The sequence below is a fragment of the Sturnus vulgaris genome, chromosome 2 (assembly GCF_052056855.1).
Source record: "Sturnus vulgaris isolate bStuVul1 chromosome 2, bStuVul1.hap1, whole genome shotgun sequence".
Classification (NCBI taxonomy): domain Eukaryota; kingdom Metazoa; phylum Chordata; class Aves; order Passeriformes; family Sturnidae; genus Sturnus; species Sturnus vulgaris.
Genome location: NC_142244.1, coordinates 42,055,429 through 42,074,522, shown reverse-complemented (window position 1 = coordinate 42,074,522; position 19,094 = coordinate 42,055,429). Strand labels below are relative to the sequence as shown.

General features: G+C 41.5%; 1 protein-coding gene across 1 annotated transcript in view; it reads left to right on the top strand.

Annotated features, from left to right (window-relative positions):
- MAML2 (mastermind like transcriptional coactivator 2) overlaps positions 1 to 19,094 on the top strand; it is a 210,563-nt gene that overhangs the window by 144,428 nt on the left and 47,041 nt on the right. The window contains exon 2 of the mRNA XM_088159399.1: positions 1,215 to 2,660. Within this exon, the coding sequence (XP_088015525.1) occupies positions 1,215 to 2,660 (1,446 nt within the window). The remainder of the gene's footprint in view (positions 1 to 1,214; positions 2,661 to 19,094) is intronic.

Genomic DNA, 19,094 nt, shown 5'->3' with positions numbered 1-19,094 from the left:
CTGGCATTGCTCATGGCTGAAACAAGGACTTGCTGGCTCTGCAAGGGCTGCATGTGCACATCTCTGCTCCTCACTGAGCACCCCTTTGGTCATTAGAATCATAGAATCATTAAGGTTGGAAAAGACCTCTAAGATCAAATGTACAGGGCTAAATGTAGGACAGCTGCCCTTGTTTTAATGTGATCTGTTCTTTTATGAGCTGTGTTCAAAGCAACTCTCCTTGAGGGCATCTGCATCTTACTTCAGGGTGTATGCACCAAGTCCAGGCTTTTCAGCTCATGGTACTGACATCTCTGTTTTCTGTGCACGGGGTGGGAATTTGTGTGTACAACCACAGCAGATGAATAGATTAGGCAGACAGAACCATGGACTTCTTTTCCCTTGGTAGGCCCACAGGGATGGTGAGCAAATGGAAATATCACTGTAAATATTCAAGGAAAAGGAAATAGAGTTAGAACTCTCAGAGCAGAGTTGACTTGACTGTATGTATTATAAGAGATGTTTCAAGACATAAACAAGGGCTTAATGTATTAATATACATCTTTGGGAAATAATCTGGTAGTACATCATGGGCCAGACCCTTGGCTGACATAACCTGACATGGCTTCAGTGAATTCATTCTCAGTTTTCAACAAGTTAACATCTAACATTTTTAATTATACACATCTCTGGCCAGTATAAACCTCCATGAGCTTAGGATGCCTTGACCTTGTGTGTGCCATTATAATGTGTTCAAGGACTTTTGGACTCTGCAGGTGTCAAAAATGCTCTTTTTGATCATATACCAAAATCAGGAGAATGAAAACCTGCAGCGCCGAATAGGCACAAGGGCAGATTTCATGACTGCATTTGTCTCTGTATTTTAGATCTGTCTGGCACAGCTATACTGGAGTAGATCCAGAGCAAAGAGGCTTTATCAGCTACAGCTCTGGCTACCCCCTTCCTCATCACACCTATGAGGGAAAGGGGGTCTGTGATCAACACGAGACAGCAGTGCTTAAAAAATGCTGATGGCAAGGGTGGTGATGGCAGCGAGATTCACCACTTAAAGCCTATTTGCCTACAGTTCTGCACAGCTTGATTGACTAAAAAAAGCCCAGAGGAGCTCTCTGAACTAAGCAGTGCTTACCTGTCTGTTGCTTGTTGCCTTTCAAGTAATTAAATTATTTCTTTGGTATCATCTAATGATTTTTTTTTGTCTCTGCTTCTTTCAGCTCCAAGGCTCCTTGAAGAGAAAATTGGTGGTAAATCTGTCGCCTGTCAACAAGAGGCCCAATGGTGTTTCAGAGAGCTCTTTCCATGACATTAAGAGGATAAGAGTGGGTGACAGTATCTCAGTGGGACAAGGTGGACAGCATGTTAACAATTGCCAAAGCCAGTCAATGTCAGGAACTATGACTGTTGGGCAAGGATCACAAAGAAAGGCCAGCAGCCTAGCAAACAATACCCATGCTAGTGGGAGTGACATGTTTAATATGACTTTGAAAGAGGTAAAGAAAGAACCAGGAGAAACAATGTCCTGCAGCAAACACTTAGATGGCCAGACATCCCATGAAAACATGTTCCCTAACAGATATGCAGAAGAACCATGGGACCAAATGGATCTTGAGCTTCAGGAACTGTTTAATGAACTGACTAACATATCGGTGCCACCAATGAGTGATATTGAGCTAGAGAATATGATAAATGCCACGATAAAACAAGATGAGCCATTCAACATTGACCTTGGGCAGCAGAACCAGAGGGGCCCTGTGAGATCTCTGCAGATGGATAAGATGGTGATAAAAAGTGAGTATGCAGCAGGCATGAATCAGGCTCCTGTGGGCTCCCCACAGATGAGGCCTTCTTCTACAGGTCCAGCCTTCACTATGGCTACCACTGCCATGTCTGCCTCTTCACCCATCCCCTCGGTGCCTCAAACACAGGTGTCGCAGGTTTCTTCTGCGTCCAGTCGGCCATTGCCTAACTGGCAGGAGGTGTCTCATGCACAGCAGCTCAAACAGATCGCAGCCAATCGGCAGCAGCACGCCTTGATTCAGCAGCAACAGCAGCAGCAGAACCAGACAGCCAACTGGTCCACTCTGTCTCCATCAGGACCTTCCCCTGGACCCTTTGTGCAAGAGAAAATCCCCAGCCCTTCTTTTCGCCAGCAGCAGTTCAGCCCACAAAGCTCAGCAATGCTTGGGGTGCCAGTGAATGGAAACCAGACAAAAGGGATGAACAACTATGTTTATAAACCTACCACTCCCCAGAGCAACCCCATGGATATAATCATGCAACAGAAGCCTCAGGACCTCAACAGAAACTTTATAAACAGTGCTCAGCCACCTCTAGAGCAGCATCATGGCAACACAAAGCCTTTGTTTCACTTAAACTCAGAGCAAACAAACCAGCAGATGCCTTCGGTTTTGGGTTCCCAAAACAAGCCTGCCCTTCTGCACTACACCCAGCAGGCACAGGGTTTAGCTCCCGTGCAGCAGCCACAGCAACAGCAGCAACAACAGCCACAGCCACAAACTGCTCAGCCTCTCCCAAACCAGTCTCTCCAGAGGCCACCTAATGTAACCCTAGCAATGCAGCAAAAAATGATGCTTCAGAAAATGCAGCAAAGCCAGCAAATCTCAGGTTTGCAGTATCCAGTCTCTCAGCAGCACAGACAGGTAAGACAAATTCCTCCTTCTTTGTTACAGAATCATTCTGCTCCAAGTAATAAAAAGGCTTTTCCAGCCTGGCCTCATTCCTGCACGAGATGTGTCCTGGTGGCACTTAATGACCCCCTCAGCATGCACTTCTGCAGAGCTGCTGTTGGCACTTTTAACACCTATTCAGGTGTATCATGGATGCACATTTAGAAGAATTGCAAGAAGCACATGCTTATAATACTTTTCATGCAATAGGAATGAATGTGTCACTGCTATATATTATGTAGATACTTGTCAGAAAGGTGAGATAGTAGGGCAGATGTGTTTTGGACTCCTATCTAAGTTTTCTAGCTTACAAAAATCTAGGCTCTTTTGAAAGTCAAAATTTTAACGAATTCCTATGTTATCTTAGATAATGTGTTTTACAATGTTAATTTTTATGCTATCATTTTTCCCAGGGAGGTAGGGTTAGGAAATTCTGTTTTTAGATATCTTTTGACTGATATGACAAAAAATACTGTTTGCACATTTGCTATCACTTTGGCAAAGAAAAATTAAGATTTATCTGTGAGCTTTATAAACACCCATCACATTTCTGGGAATATTCTGTGGATAAAATACAGGCTTAGAGATGAAGGAGAAAGTTGTCACAGATATGTCGACAATTATATTCCATGTGGCCAGCTCCCACTGTGTTATCATGAGACAGTACTCTGACAAGATCTGCTGCTGTAGATTAGTTGTGCTATGCCAAGTCCCTGTGCATCCAGGTCTCAGATCCCAAGTTTCAGACCTGCCAATCAAAGTGAGAATATGCAAACTCGCTGTACCCCAGAGTCCGGAAACCAGGTGCAAAACAAGTAAAACATATTTGGAATGTTTAGGCAACTCTGAGTAGTTTAGGTCGGATTTGATCTCAACATATTTGAAGATATGGAATTGCAGTGTAGGTGTGGAGATCACCTGTAGATGTGAACAACACTATGAGAAGCTACTTAAAAATGAAAGCCTAAGTTTTCCATGGACTCCCAGAAAATAGCACTGTGAACAAATCACTCCGAGCTGGAGTTTCTTCACCAAACTGAGTGAACAGGCTGATGCTTTAAAAAGAGTAAATACAGTTGTATGCCTTTCTCCTTTTAACTCTTTTAAATTTCCTGACCACCTAACCATGACTTACTCCAACAAGTCCCTTAGCAAAAGGTACCAGGTGAAACCTATGGGCAGGTGTGAGAAATTGCTGTGTTGAAAGATGCTGTAGAATGAGCATTTGCAGGATGCAAGCACAGTTTTGCTGTTTTACCAGAGGCGTCTGCAAGCTGCTCCTCTTCTTCTTGGGCCACTGTGTGCTCCCTTCTTAGGTGCACGTCCCCAATCTCTTAATAGACTGGCACACAGATGAATTTTAACAGTTCCTTCATTCAGCCATGATGAACTTTCCAGCAATCTGTCATCACAGGGGAGACAGGCAAGACTTCTGCAAACACTACTGTTTTTCTGAAAAAAATTGCAAGGTCACATTCCGGAATGGCATAAAAATAGGGAAGCAACTCTGCTTGAGGTAATGTTAACTACTTGCTCTGTGTCCTCCTGGCCTGCTGCTCAGAGAGGCCAGCCAACAAGATGGGACTTGGCACTTTGGCCCTAGTAGTACTTGTAAGATTTACTATGAGTGTAGTGGGATTTCTCACCTGTGCAACCACAAGATCTTTGGTTTAGAAAACTTGTCCTAAGTGAACTTTGCTGAGTGCCAAACTTCAGATATTACACCAAGGAAGGGGTTTTGCCTATCATCACAGACTTCTTTCTGCAAACTAATTTTCCCAAGTTTCTTGTCATCTGACCACTTCCCACAGCTGTTTCTGCAAGATGTGCCTGCCACAGCAGAGTTGAGAAGCTTGGAAGCTTTTGAGACACAGATTACAAGGCTTTTGCACTAAGGATGCTGTTTTTTCTATGCTCTAGAGAGATAACTGGATTTTTTTTAGAGGTTCTTAGCAGTTGTTCCAAAGTGCTGATGAAGTTCAGAACATCACTTATGTCTCTCTCAATTAGAGTATTTTGTAGTTGCTGGAACAATACCTAGAAATACAACTGGTCCATAAATTACAGGGTTTTTAAACGGTTTGAACGTGAATGTAACTGTTTATCTGACAGTATTTATGAGTTCTGTGGACCCTTTAGCACCTGCCTGCACTGCTGCAAGAGCCCACCAACCCCTTGGACAGGGCCTTTTTGCCACATAAATCTGGATATTAAATTGGAGGGGGAGGAGACACCACTAGCATTATCTTCCAGTAAAGACAACAAAGGTCAAAGTGACCTTGACTGCTGCTCATTTTAGCAATGGGGACATCACCTCATTTAAGCTGCACAGTCTGCTTTCCTGAAGGATCATCTCCCACCTCTGAGGATTTGTACACATCATTAAAAGTAATGCATGATTAATTACCAGCATTTGCTAATTAACTTCATGATTAATATTTATTTTACTCATGCTCTATTTCTGCATGAGAAATCAAGATTTGGTTCTGCTTGGTATCATTCAACTCCTGAGATCATTATAGGACCATCTCACAACTCGCTGCAATGCTTTGTAGCTGGTAGTGTGAGGGCACATTCATAAAGGACTACTGTGACACTGCCATCAGAAATCACTGACTGGAACACTATAAATTCACATTTTTAGCAGAACTAGCTCACCCTCTGGATTTTTGCTCCCCAAGCCTTAAGATCCACAAAGCCCATCTGAGCTTGGTTTTATCACTCCAAACTGGCTAACTGAAAATGTAAGGCTTATAATTTCTCTGCTTGTCATATTCCCTTTGTGTCAAATCCAAACAAACTTACAGAGGGATTTGCTAATTAGATGTCTTTTGCCTCTAGGGAAAAGTCATAAAAATTATGGAAATCATCTTGGTTTCCTGGAAGGTTAATCTGAATGAAGGGTTTCTTTGCCTCTCTCCTTTATTCTCCATTGTTCTGGGAAAGATTCCTTTCTATTGTCTATCTGAATGCAGCATACACATAGTCATGAAAAAACTCATAGAAATTAAACACTCTCTTTGTTTAGGAAATAATTAGAAGCTCCAAACTCTATAGAGGTTTAATCAAGTTTGTGATACTTCTACAGAACCTCAGCTGAAAATCTGTAACTGGGCCTGGGTAGAAGTCTGTCTTCTCCCTTTTGAAGGAGTGTAGTCCAGTCAGTGAGAGATGCTTCTGAAGTAACACTTAAGATTTTTGAACTGACGACTTAATGTTTTTTAAATAGTCCAAGAAATTTCACACACATTTTCAGAGTTTTTGATCAGCCATTATACTTGTTCAATAAGATCTATTAGTTTTCTGTGAGAATTAAAAAAGACAACACCACCAACAACAAAAAAAACCCCTGTATCTACTAAATAAAGTATTATTCATCCCCTTCTGGTTTTGACCTAAAGCCAAATTAAACTCAAGGATTTCAAGTTGAATTTTTCTCCAATTGTTTTTATTCAACTTCATTTGCTCAAGGGAAGGGAGAAAAGAAGGCTGAGCTCATGAGAACAGGAACCCTAACAGAGCAAGGCCACTCCATCTGATACATGTGTCCTATTTAGTCTTGGCTTTGGAGGCAAGGATAACACAAGGGATCGTGAGAGCTTCACCCCCCACTTTACATGAATAACCAGTAGTCCATATTTTTAAGGCTCTGGAAACATCAGTGAAGATACAACCCACAGCAGTGTTTGCTTGTGGAGAACTCGGGGCCTTGTTAGTCCTTGTTCCTTAAAAATTGTTTTGAGGATGGCATCACCACCTCCTTTTTCACGTCTCTGCTCTCTTTCAATAACCCAAGAATCGTGATTAGTCACAGTTTAAGGGGTGGTGCTGGTATTTGCCCTTACTTGTCCTAACTGGAGCACGCCTTAAATAATTTTCTTTACCAGATCTTAACAGGCTCCTTTTAAGTCCAGCCAGTCTTCCTTCCTGCTGAATACTGAGCAGTCCCTTCTCCAGTACCAGCTCCTAGCCTGTTTCCCTGTAGGGCCAGTGATCAGCACTGCACCAAGGGATGTGCCACTGCAGAGGAGCTCCGGGTGCTGATGTGACCCCACACAAACCCATTCCATTCCTCCCTTGCAAACCATTCCATTACACCAGCCCTTCCAATGCCCAGAACTTAATAAAAATCCATCATCTGAAATATCTCCAAGGGACAGAGATAGTATTTCAGCTAACCTGGCAGCTCTGCAGAGATCCTGAAACAGATTCTCCTCTCATTTTCTCCAGTGTAAACCCAGGAAAATTTCATTTATTTTCAGGAGAGTGTAAGTGGACTCAGAGCAGCAGAGTAGGAAGCAGGATATGACCTTCTACCTGTTTTTTGGTTTTTTTTAAATCATGGGCACCATGTGGATTCAATAAAAAATATATGTTAAACTCTCAGATAGTTAGGGTGCTATGTGAGGAAGAAGCATCAGGACCAAAAGAACTAATGTCTTTTTTGAAAGTGTAGATATAAAAAAACTCTTATTACCATTCAATGCTGAATAGTAACTTACATTTCTAATTTAGCTCCTGAAATTTCTCAGAGAAAATGTGTCTTCTTTATCAAAAGAGTATTTTCTTAAACCTCTGTGTTTACCATTATGGGGGAAAAGAAGAACATATTTTGGTGAGGCAGCCTCTCTCTTTTCAAGTGTAAAGGAAGTATTTTCTTAACATTTGTGAAATGAAGAGAGAAACCCTAGAGTAGCTTTTGGTAATTGGTACAAACCAGGACTTGAATCTGACTTAGATCATAAATAACATCGATTCCAGGCTTTTGGAATCTGTAATAATAGAAACTGTTCCATAGTGTAAGAAAATAACAATGTGACCTTTCTCTCAATGCTCTCTATAAAAATAATATTTGGATGACAGCTTTTCTTGATAGCTCCATTTTGGTCACATTCCCTTATACAAGGACTCCTGAATTAAATATTCTGGATAAAAACTTGAGTATGTCCCAATAACCACCATCAGTCACAGGGTCATAGCTGATTTATGAACATGAAACTAGAGAGAAAATGTCATAAGTTCCTGTATTGTCATTATGGACAGTTTTCTTGGTGGTACCTTATACCATTCATGCTCAGTTTGCTGAACAAAATACATATACAGTCCCACTGCAGACAGTCAGTCCCTGAGGATATTGTAATTCAAAGTCTCAGAGACACTCCAAGTTCCATAAGGTTTCTTGAACTCTTTGCATAAAGCATTTAAACTGGAAGGATAGTAGATTATTATCCATGGTCAAATGCTTCTTGGTTGGGGTATTTGGGAGGTAGATGAGGTAGTTCCTGAGGTCTCCTTGAACTGCTTTTTGAAGCTACTTCCATGAAGGTACTAATGAAAAACATCACTGAGCTTCCCTGGATGAGTTCTTCGCTAATATCAGCACACTTGAAGTCTCACTCATTACCTGTTAACATTGTGAAAGTGCCTGGGAGGTCTACTGAGGGGACAAAATGTAATTCTGTGAAGAATTGTATAAACTCAGGTTAAAAATGGCACCTCTTTCAAAGGAACAGTGTTAACCTGACTTCTGTAAGATCAAAGATAAGATGGGTATTATGAAAAGAATTTGATAGATACGAACTTCTCCCTGCCTGCAGATCTTGAGATGTGAGTTTGAGAATTGCAGTGATCCAAGAGAGCCTTCATAACTCAGTATGTTGTCTTGGATGTGGGGGCAAAAAACTGCTGTTGGAGACAGAGGGTGCAGTAAGGTTATTAGCTGCTTCAGGCCTCTGATTATGCTCCACCACCACCTGAAAGGCGTGGGCTAGGGGGGGAAAGCAGAGGGACAGCAAGGTACTGAGTGTGTACATAGAAGATGATGGTGGCTGCAAGGAACAAATGGCAACTAAGAAGATTCACAGTGCTGGTGACTGAGATTACAGTTTAAAGGCCCAGGTGGTAGGGTAAAGTGAGGAATCATCATCAAAAACAGGACACGAGCTTGTGCTTATTAGATTAACTGGAAAGGAAGTGCAACAGGACAAGTCTGAGATAAGGGTGTCATGCTGAGCAGAAGAAAAGGGGCTAAAAGTGCTTCAGGTCTGGTTCTCTGCTAAGGAGCAAGTTAGTCTATCTCGACCTGTGAACTTGTCCATGAAGTTATGATGCCCACAAGGGCTTCTTACCTGGTTGAAGTGAGAATTCCTGCTATTGCTGTGTGTGTATCTGAGGCCAGAGTCAAGCCCTGAGTCAACTTCCTGAAAGGATTTTGGAAAGGCAGCCTGGAAAAACAATATAATTCCACAACCATTTGGAGCTGGCATGGTGAAAAACCCTTTCCTGTAAGTTTTTACTTGTTTGTAGGCAATTTATGAATACCTCAAGAAGTCAAAGAACAAAAAAAAATTAACAAGCCCCAGTTCTCTCTAGAGTCTTCCTATTATTTTAATTCCCCAAAGTGCTCAAGAGTGCTTAGTCCCAGTAATTTATCTCTCTAGGGGTTCAAAATGAAGGAATATTTTAATGGCAAATATTTATTCCTCTATTCAGCCACTTTTACTGCTGGTGTTTTAATGGTGGAGACCTGCCCCAGGCCACAGATGACTGTTGTTAAGACAGCAACAGACCTAGTAATGTTCCTTTAATATGAGTTTTCACGGGTGAATTTACCATTTGAATGTGATGCTGTTCCAGAAAATCAGCCAGATGCTCCAACAGAACTATTCCAGAACCATCTGCCTGCTTCATTTGCTGCATGCCTGTTTCTGGTAATGTACACACACAGTGTAAGAGACTGTTTTTGCCCTGAAAAATTTATAATCTAAATAAGCAAACCAGCCAAACCTTGAGATGAAGGAAACGTTACTGTATATTTTATAATTTTTGTGTATTTGGAGAAAGAAAGAAAGAAAGAAAGAAAGAAAGAAAGAAAGAAAGAAAGAAAGAAAGAAAGAAAGAAAGAAAGAAAGAAAGAAAGAAAGAAAGAAAGAAAGAAAGAAAGAAAGAAAGAAAGAAAGAAAGAAAGAAAGAAAGAAAGAAAGAAAGAAAGAAAGAAAGAAAGAAAGAAAGAAAGAAAGAAAGAAAGAAAGAAAGAAAGAAAGAAAAGAAAGAAAGGGATGTCATTCAAAGCTGTTACAAGCAATCCACTAGAGTTGTTGGATGCACTTACCATTGCAGAAAAATCTTCTGACAGAGTCTGAAGTGTAACCAGACCCAGTGAATCAGTAGAAAACAGAGGGTTTGAGTAAAGGGAGGGGTATTTATCCTTCTCTTTCACACCAAATATCTGTATTTCATGTGAACCCCCTAAGCCTCCTATGTAACCCGTGAGGAAGGTGCACTCAGAGTACCCAAGTGAGGCAAGTGAGTGGGGAATAACCTCTCTGCACAAGACTCTCAGCACCTGTGAGCCCAGCTCTGCTGCTCTGGCTTTCCGAGCTGCAGACTGAAACTTGCTTTCACACATTGAGTTGTGTGGCAATATGCCAAAAGAAGGGGAGGACAGAGGTTTTGGACTCTCTTATGTGAGGTTTCACAGGGTGGAAGAGCTGATCTAAACACGAGAAGCTTCAGAAAGGGGCAAGAAGTCCTTCCCTACCTTGTGCCCACTTCTTCCTCTGGCACCAGCTCTGGCACTTGTCTGAGCTCTCACAAGGCCAGCAGAGAACTATTCTTTTCTTCTCTCTGTAGGTTTTCTTCAGCTTGTGGGCTCAGGCAAAGGCAAAGGCAGTAGAAGGGAAGTGGCAGGAGCACACAGACGGAGGCCAGAAGCAGAGATGGGATTGCTTCTGCCAGCAACAGCGAGCTGTTAAACTCACCTCAGGTGGCTGGTGGTGGGAACCTCACCTCGGGGGTGTCTGGAGAACGAGTGGAAGGTGAAGAGCTGACTGCAGGAGGGAGATTGGGCATGGAAGGACAGGACAGGGATAGTCAGGAAGCAGAAGGTTTAGTGCAAGGGAAAGAAACAGCCAGATGGGACTGGATCCAGAGTAGGATGGACAGAGCTGTAATAGCAGGTGGTGAAGGAGTGAAGTGCAGGAAGAGGGAGGGTCTGAGGGTAGGAAGAAACCTGGAAAGCTTAAATACATTCTGAAAATTGAGCTTGACTGAGAGGGAATGAGAAGGACTGGGAACTTGGGAGGAGAAAACTGAGAGTGAGTCTGGGTGCAGATGGAGGAAGAAAGGGCATCCAAGAGAAAGAGTGTGGGAGAAAATGGAGCAGGATAGGAGCTACTGATATACAGGGTACAAGAACCTACAGTCTTTGCAATGGGAAGATTAGTAGCACTTAAAAACTGTTTCTTTTTATTATGCCAGGAATAATTGAAGGAGCACAAGGGCTTTGTGTCCAATAGCTCCCAAAGCATCTGCAGGAAGTCTTCAGGACAGGGGAGGAAATGCAGCCCTGAGCCCTTCAACTTGCCAGCTAGGACACACTACACATTTTGGGCTATGCTGTTCATCCTGTTAGTCTCCATCAGTCAGGGAGACAGAATAAGCAGCATATTTGCTCCACTGGGAAGCAACTAATGCAACCCTTTCTCTGGTTTTCTTCCTTCAGGGGACCCTACAGCTCCTCCACCATCTCCAGCTGCAAGTGTAGCCATTGCATAACCAACTTCTAGAACAGAACAGAATAGAATATATAGAACAGTTTAATTGGAAGGGAGCTACAATGGTCATGCAGTCTAATGGTCATGCAGCCTCACTAAATCAGGGCTGACCAAAATTTTTATAAGGTTCAAATGCCTCTTAAACACTGACAGGCTTGGGGCATCAACCACCTCTCTGAGAAGGCTGTTTCAGGATTTGCCAAAGATATACATGAGGAAGAATCATGGAGATCGGACTTCTCAGGCCTTCATAAGAAGCTGTGTAATCCACCTTGGTTGAAAAGTTCCCCATGATTGACTGATGCCAAAATATTTGCAATAACCAAGGTGTGAAAATGAGGAAAGATGGTATTTTTGTGGATCCAATTTGTTATGTAACTTGTAAGAGGGAGAGGGACTGTGAGGGCTTTCTGTAATTCTGTGAAGATGGTTTAGATGTACTCTCACAGACTTTTCTTTTTCCAGTCTTTTCTATAATTTGCAGTGGTTGCAAGCCGGGCCACAGCCCGGCTCCAACTGAGTGATGAATTACTAAAGGATTTAGTGCTTTGGTTCTAGTTAGAAAAGCATCCAATTTTATCCATTGCAGAACTAGGTTTCTCCAAAGGACTGTTAACTGCAATCCCAGCTAAAGCAGGTTTTGCTGGGGTGACTCCAGTCTTGTCTGGTTTCAGCTAGAATGGGAACAAAAATTACTTTTTTTCTTTCCTACTGGAACTGGTAAAAGACATGGGAAGACAGAGGGATTAGCAGAAGTATTGGGAGCTTCACAGCCTAAGTGCAAAACAGAGTGGGAGGAGGGAGGGTGGGAGCAAATTCTGGCTATCCATCCTTAATCCAAAGCCGCCTGCTCCTTCCCAGGCTGTACTTCACTGTCATACACTTGCAAATTCACTCTAGGAATGAAAACAGACTAACTTTAAGCTTGTTCCCAAAGCTGCAAATTTGTCCCTGCTGGGTGTTAATTTAACTGCTTCCAGGGCACCAGGATGTCTACTGGTGTTCACTGGGCTTGCTTTCTTCTTTTTTTTTCAAACATCTGGTGTTGTGAAAACTTCCAAGGCACCACACAGAAGAGTGATGAACTGACCACTTTTAACCCTTTCTGCAGCATCCTGTCTCTCTTCACTGTTTTCTCCCTACAACAGACTCCATGGGCCTCGTTATGTGTGGGATCCATGAATGTTAATGTGGGTCTTATGAGCATTCCACAGACTGAGAATTGACACTTTCTTCAGCTCCATCATTCTCTGTTTTTCCTGTGAACAAACCTGGCTTAACAGTAATAACTGGACTTCGAAAATTTCCAGCAGGAAGAAATGTATTTAGGGCAGGGAGACGTTTTTTCCAAAATATTTCTTTTTCCATTTGCTTTTATCTAGTGTTGCCACTTCCCAGCAGGGAGGGCGTTCAGTGCAATAGTTTTGCTCGCATTATTGCAAGTGGTGGCCTTTTCCTGTTGGTTTTTGATCACTGCCATTTGTTCACTAATGGCATTAACTGTTTATCTGCTGCATCAACTGAACCAGAGCAAATCCAGAACAATCTGGATATCTCATTTCCAGGCTTAGCTGTTGAACTCTATCTGGCTTTTGCCACTTGGTTCGCTTTCTGTTGAACAAGTTGTTTGCATGACCAGCTCACTTGTTTCACTAACATATTCCTAGCAACAGCATACAAACTGGCTTTTTTTTATCTTTGGCAAGGGCTTTCTCAAAAAAAAAAAAAAACAAAAAAACAAAAAAAAACCAAAAACAAACCAGCCAAAGGTACTCTTCCGTTTTGGCCTGTTGTGCAATGCCAGCCTCATGGCACAGGGAGCATGCAAAGTTCTCTTTTGCTGTCTTCCTCTCAGCCCTATCATTACTGTGAATCCTGCAGCTCTCATCCTGTGTTTCCAGCCCACTGACTGTCCCTTCTCAGCCCTGCTTCCTCTTCAGCACCCAGCTCTGGGGAGCTGAAACAGCATCGAGAAATATCTCAAAGCCATGTGGGCTGCTGAACACAGTGAGAAAGCAGCAGCATCCATCACGTCTATGCAGGAGACCCAAGTGTGCCACAGTCCTTGATTTTGGCATCTTCTTCACATAGGCCTTTCACTGCTGAGTTTATTTTTAAGAGAAGTAAATAACTTTCAGTCCACAAATTACAGGCTTCCTTGGTAAACATGAAAGCTAGTGCGGGGGCTAAGTACAGCTGTGTTGTCAAAATTTTGTTCCATATTTCATTTGGCTATCAAGGCCACCCGTCCTTTTCAGAAGCATTTCTTGGTGGGCCACACTCCAGGGCCCCAGGCAGCACTGGAGCCATTCTTCATAAATGTTTTCTATAGACATATATATCTACACTGTATTTTAAAAAACATCCAAAAAACTAAAACAGGATTTTAATCCTCCAGAAATGCTACCTGGAGTGTTGGACTCACCATCTGAAAATAGTAAGGAAATTGAGTTTTTGGAGGTAAAAACATTCATCTCCCTATTAAAGCCCGATATTTTTAAAGCTGCAAAGTAGGACTTATGTGTCCATAGCCAAATTATTAATGCAGATCTAGAGAATATTCATCCAAAAACCATATAGCTTTAACATATCCACCTCTGTTTTTCTTCTGACAAGTTTTCCAACCAGTGCACCTAGTAACTACTTTTGATATTGGCCATAAGTAAATTTAGGCTGGAAATTAACAGCACATTCCCATTTGTTTGGGTTTCCTGAGGAGAATGCAGGCGGCCAAAAATTTTACTGCTTTTAAGATAAAATTTAGAATAAATGTTACATATGTCATAGCAAGGCACTCAGTTTAAAACTTAGATTCTTTTCTACTCCTCTGCTTTCACAGTAAAATACAAACGAATCCTCTGCCTGGCACCTCATATGTCCCTTTTTTTGTTGGAGCCAAGTGGGGATCTGTGGAGACCACCTCTGAGTGAAGAGGAGTAGGTGTCTCATGGCTAGGGACACCAGATAGGCTTAGAGGCATTCATTTAAATATATGGTCTGCTGTGAGGATATCTTCCTTCTCTTCTTCCAAAAGAATCCAAATCAAATCCAAAGCTAGTCAGTTGGAACAGTAATTGTATATAAATTTGCACATGAAACATTAATTAAAGTCAAGCTGTGGAAAAATTTTAAAAGCTAAAAGAACTTTGGACATTAGTGTGAAGATCACTGCGCTTGATACCAGGGAATATAGAAATATTTGGACTGTTTGCTCAAATGGGCACAATGTTAATGAATCATTTTAATCACTTTCGTTATGTTCTTTCAAACAGACAAGACTACTATACAAAACCAACCCTGACAAAAACAACATATAAAACCCAAAGGCAGTTGTGAGGCTGCTAATTAGATAACTTTGTCTTGATATTTGCATTTGAGCCTATGGATCTGGACAACATAGTGTGTTACTCCCAGGGCAAGAAGCAAACAAATGGCTGCTACCCCATGTCCTCTCAAATGACGTTTCCAAGGTGCCTTTTGGTCTCTCTGTCTCCCAGGGTAAATATTTGGGATAGTCATTATTGTGCTTTTCCCAAATTTTTCTTACATCTCTGGTCTTTTTGTGGCAATAAAACAATGCAGAAGCTGGAATTATGCTATAAATGTTACTTAACAAAAAAAAAAAAAAAAAAAAAAAGACAGAATGCCCAGATTTGATGTTATTTTAGCCATGCCAGTGCTACAAGCAAAAGCTAAACCAAATTGAGTTCATGCACAAATATCAGTAGGAACAGAGATAGTAGTGATAGCAGAAGTAATGAAATTATGTAATATATGCTAATTGTTTTCTACACACTAATTCATCCATAAAGCTTCTGTGAAGTGAATAACTATTAACTGTTCTTTAAAGGTTAAAAATTGAGATGGTGAGAACAACACTTTTTTCTAACACAGCTGGTGAACTGAAATTATTTGCTGTACATGTGGTGCTTCTAAAAAGGTGTCTTCATACAAGGTGGCTGAGTTGAGGAGAGATGAAGTAGATCAGTATTTGTGAAAACAAGCCATCAATTTAAATGCATAAGTATGGCTTTAATTTTAGCCTGCAAAATAGGGTTGGATTCAGAATTAGCATAAACTTTGCAGGTTTTATAAAAATTTTTCAAATTAAAATGTTTTGACCAAGCACTCCCCTGTTAAAACTTCAAACAGGCAAAGATTCTACAAATGTCAAAGTATTTTGAGGAAACTTCCTTTTAATGATTTAGAAGTTTCAGCAGCCAAAGTGGTCAGAATTTAATTTCATTAATATTTAAATATGTATAGCTTAAACCATTTTAAAAATTCATAGGTTTACATTCTGTGCTGAGGGAGGCCCTATCTGTTAATATTTGTGTATGATGGAAATGAGCTCGTGTATACTACAGTAGAACCTTAGCACTTCACAAAATGGCAAATCGATTCAAGGTAAGAGCTGCACTTCAAATGTAGAGAGCACAGTAGAAATTGATTTCACACCAAGGCTTCTGAATTTGCATCTCAACTACTTCATATTATCTATTTACACGAAGGTGAATATATTTTCATGTGTGATGATGAAGAGGGCAGCTGTCCTTATTGAAATGTTAATTGAAATGTTGCTCAAAATTACTATATTTCATAAGCAACGGTTTAAAACAAAAGGTACATTTAAATATCTTAATTTTCTAGCCAATGCTCTCAAATACTGGGAGGAAATCAGGTTTTTGTTCCTTGCTCCTTGTCTGCCTTTTTTTTGCCATCAGTTCAGGATGTTACTGAGTTCCTGTGAGAAATGTCCTGTAGTGAATAAGAAGGAAACAAAGTCTGTACTCACTTCAAATTCCCTCCCCAGTTTTGCTCAAAACAGCCATGTAAAGGGCAGGAGTCAGTGTGGTGGAAATGGGAAGTGAGCACACAAACACACATGTAGGCACAGATATATAGATATAGATAGATATAGATATAGATATAGATATAGATATAGATATAGATATAGATATAGATATAGATATAGATATAGATATAGATATAGATATAGATATAGATATAGATATAGATATAGATATATACAGGATAATGGCTCCTACACCTCTAGGTGTTTGCATCCCAAACAACCTGTGTGTGCATCTCAGGCAACATGTGGCAGGGAAGAAACATCTTCCTGCAATTAATCTGAGACTTTTCAGACAGCGAGTATGAGAGAGGACATATGGACAGAGATCATGAGTGACATGGGGAGGACAAACTGGGAAGAAATAATTACTGTCTCCCAGCAGGAAAGCACCTGTTGATATCATCAGGCAGCAAAACAAGCGGGAGGAAGGCACCTTATCCCTAATATCAGAGAGCACTTCCTGTAAGCATCTTTGCTATGCAGCATTATGGATACCAAAAGTCAGCATGGATTGAAGCATGCTGGAGTTGGGCAAATTCAGAAGAAATATTTACAGAGGACAGTCAGACAGCTGCACTCAAAATGCCTACATGGCAGAACCTGGAAGATATATTGGACACAGTCCCAGCCTAGAGTGGCTCTGTTCCTATAGTCCATCTTTGAACATCTCTCAATCACTCTGAGGGTGACCTCTCTAATACACAGTTCTGTTTGGAGCCACAGAAATAGGGCTGCTTGATCATAGCAGAAAAGATTACTGATCCAAAGTGTGCCAGAAATGGTGCCTGGTTTGGGGGAAATTCATCTTAGCCATGTCTCCCCTAAAGAATTTTACAATCACCTGACCTGCAGACCCTCATTGTGACAGTATTGTTTTCAGATTGGACTCAGGTTGCCCTGGCCCATTTTGGCCCAGCAGCCCCACACCTTGTGAAAGTGGATGTACTGTTTGCTTTTCAGCTCTGGAGCAGGCACAGCAATGGGATCAGGAGCAGCACCTCTTGGAAAGTTTTTTCAAAGATGGCAGCTCTGGGAGAGCTTAGCACCCCCAGAAGTTTCTACTGCCACATGTGCTCTTCCTGCTGCTATCTTCAGGGCCAGTTTAATGGCCGCTTTCACAGGGTGACACAAATATCCTAAGGAGCACAAGCAACAGAAGCTAAATGGTGATTTGCAGCCATTTATTTATACCTTATCCAAACTGAACTGGCATTTCATGGAGAAGCCAAAAGCAGTAGTGTCAAGGCCTTGCTTGCTTCCAAATGGTTCTTGCAAGAAATTAAGGAAATTAGATTTATAAACTAATTGTTGCAGGATCCTCTTCAAGGAGAGTATGTAAAGCCACTATCATACTAATGTCTGCTTTTTTGCATTATGTTCAAAATACTTCTGTTGATCACTAGGGTGATCTGGGAAAATAGTGATAACAAAACCATTTACTCCTCCCTGCCATCACAAGTTCCTAAGCTAAAATTTTGTCTCTGATTCAGGTAGAGATCCCCTTTATATCATTATGACCATAGGAAAGAATTTTTAATAGAAGAAAACTTTACATCTTCAGACCACTTTGGTGTAACAAGGACTTAGTGTTAATAAGAATCAGGCTTTAGGTGTTCCAAATGCTCTTTAAAAATAACATAACAATGTGCAATGTAAACTCTAAGTTATTAATTCAAGAGTAGTATGAGCAGCAGCAGCAGTAAAGAAACCCAATATATCCATCAATCAACACTGTGGAAGCCTGTTTGTTTGCACTAGTTAGAGAGTGATGAATAGGTCCTCTGTGTAAAACATTCAGCTACAGTGTGAGAGGGCAATAAATTATGTTTGTTAATTTTATATGCTATACTTATAAAAATCACTAAAAATTGTCACTACACTGTGATGGTGACAGAAAAGTTTGGTGCTGTAGAGCCTTTACCCAGTGCTTTTTATCTCCACAAGTGAAGGTCTCTGGCATTTCCTGCATTTCAGGGAATATGATATAAAAGGCCTGGAGGAAGATTTTTACCTACTAATCACTCAGGTTCCCAGCTGCCTTGCTGAACTATACTTCCCTAAATATGATGCTTCTTACTTACTCTTATAACCACCGTTGCTTCAGCAGTCATAGGACAGAGAGGGACTTCCAAGGAATGAGAGACTCTGTCCCCCAGGAGGTGCCAGGAGGGGTGGTGAGATGTGTGGTGATGACAGAGGCGGGAGGGAAATGATGCCATGGCTCAGCCTGCTCTAGAGAGCTGAGGCAGATGAGGTGGATGCCCCATCAGGGTGATGAACAGAGAGGCATGAGCTCAGCTGTGGGGCCAGCGTGTGAGCACAGTCCTGGCCTCTGAGCAACCAGAAAGGAGCCTCGAGTTTGGTCCCTGGCTAAGGTGGAGAAGAAATTTAGAGCTGGGCAGCCAGCATAGGCTATGTAACCACATCTGCCTGGTATTTCACAGGCTGCTTTTCAAACTGTGTTCAAACCTGGGGTCAGAGGGCACAGTCTTCTAAGCCCAGGTTGGACTCTTACAGTTTGGTTTGTTTTTATCCACGTGAGCTCTTTCCACTTTTGGCTATGTGCTTTGGCCAGGACAAAACTTTGCACGCACTTCTGCTCCCCAGAAATTCTTCTCCTCTTGTTAAGCTGGTTGACATTGTGTAGCATATATTGAAGAAAGGTGCAAAGTCTGCAATGGCACTAAATAGTGCAGACAGAAGTATGTTTGAATATTTTTTAAACCATTGTCACAGAGAAGAAGGCAAATTTGACAAACCACTCCACTTTTTGGAAGCTTGCTTTGCAGCAGTGTATATTTCTCAAATAATGGCAGCAAGAAAATGAGTCTAATGCATGAGATTGTTGCCATGTTATTAAACGGCGGTGTAAGAACCATGCTTATTTTCATGGGAATGGGATTCTTTGCCAAAAACGAGATGCCTCAGCTCCCCCGTGGGACTTCATCCTAGTATGGAAGGAATGGAGGGAGCTGCTGTGAACAGTCAGAGCAGATA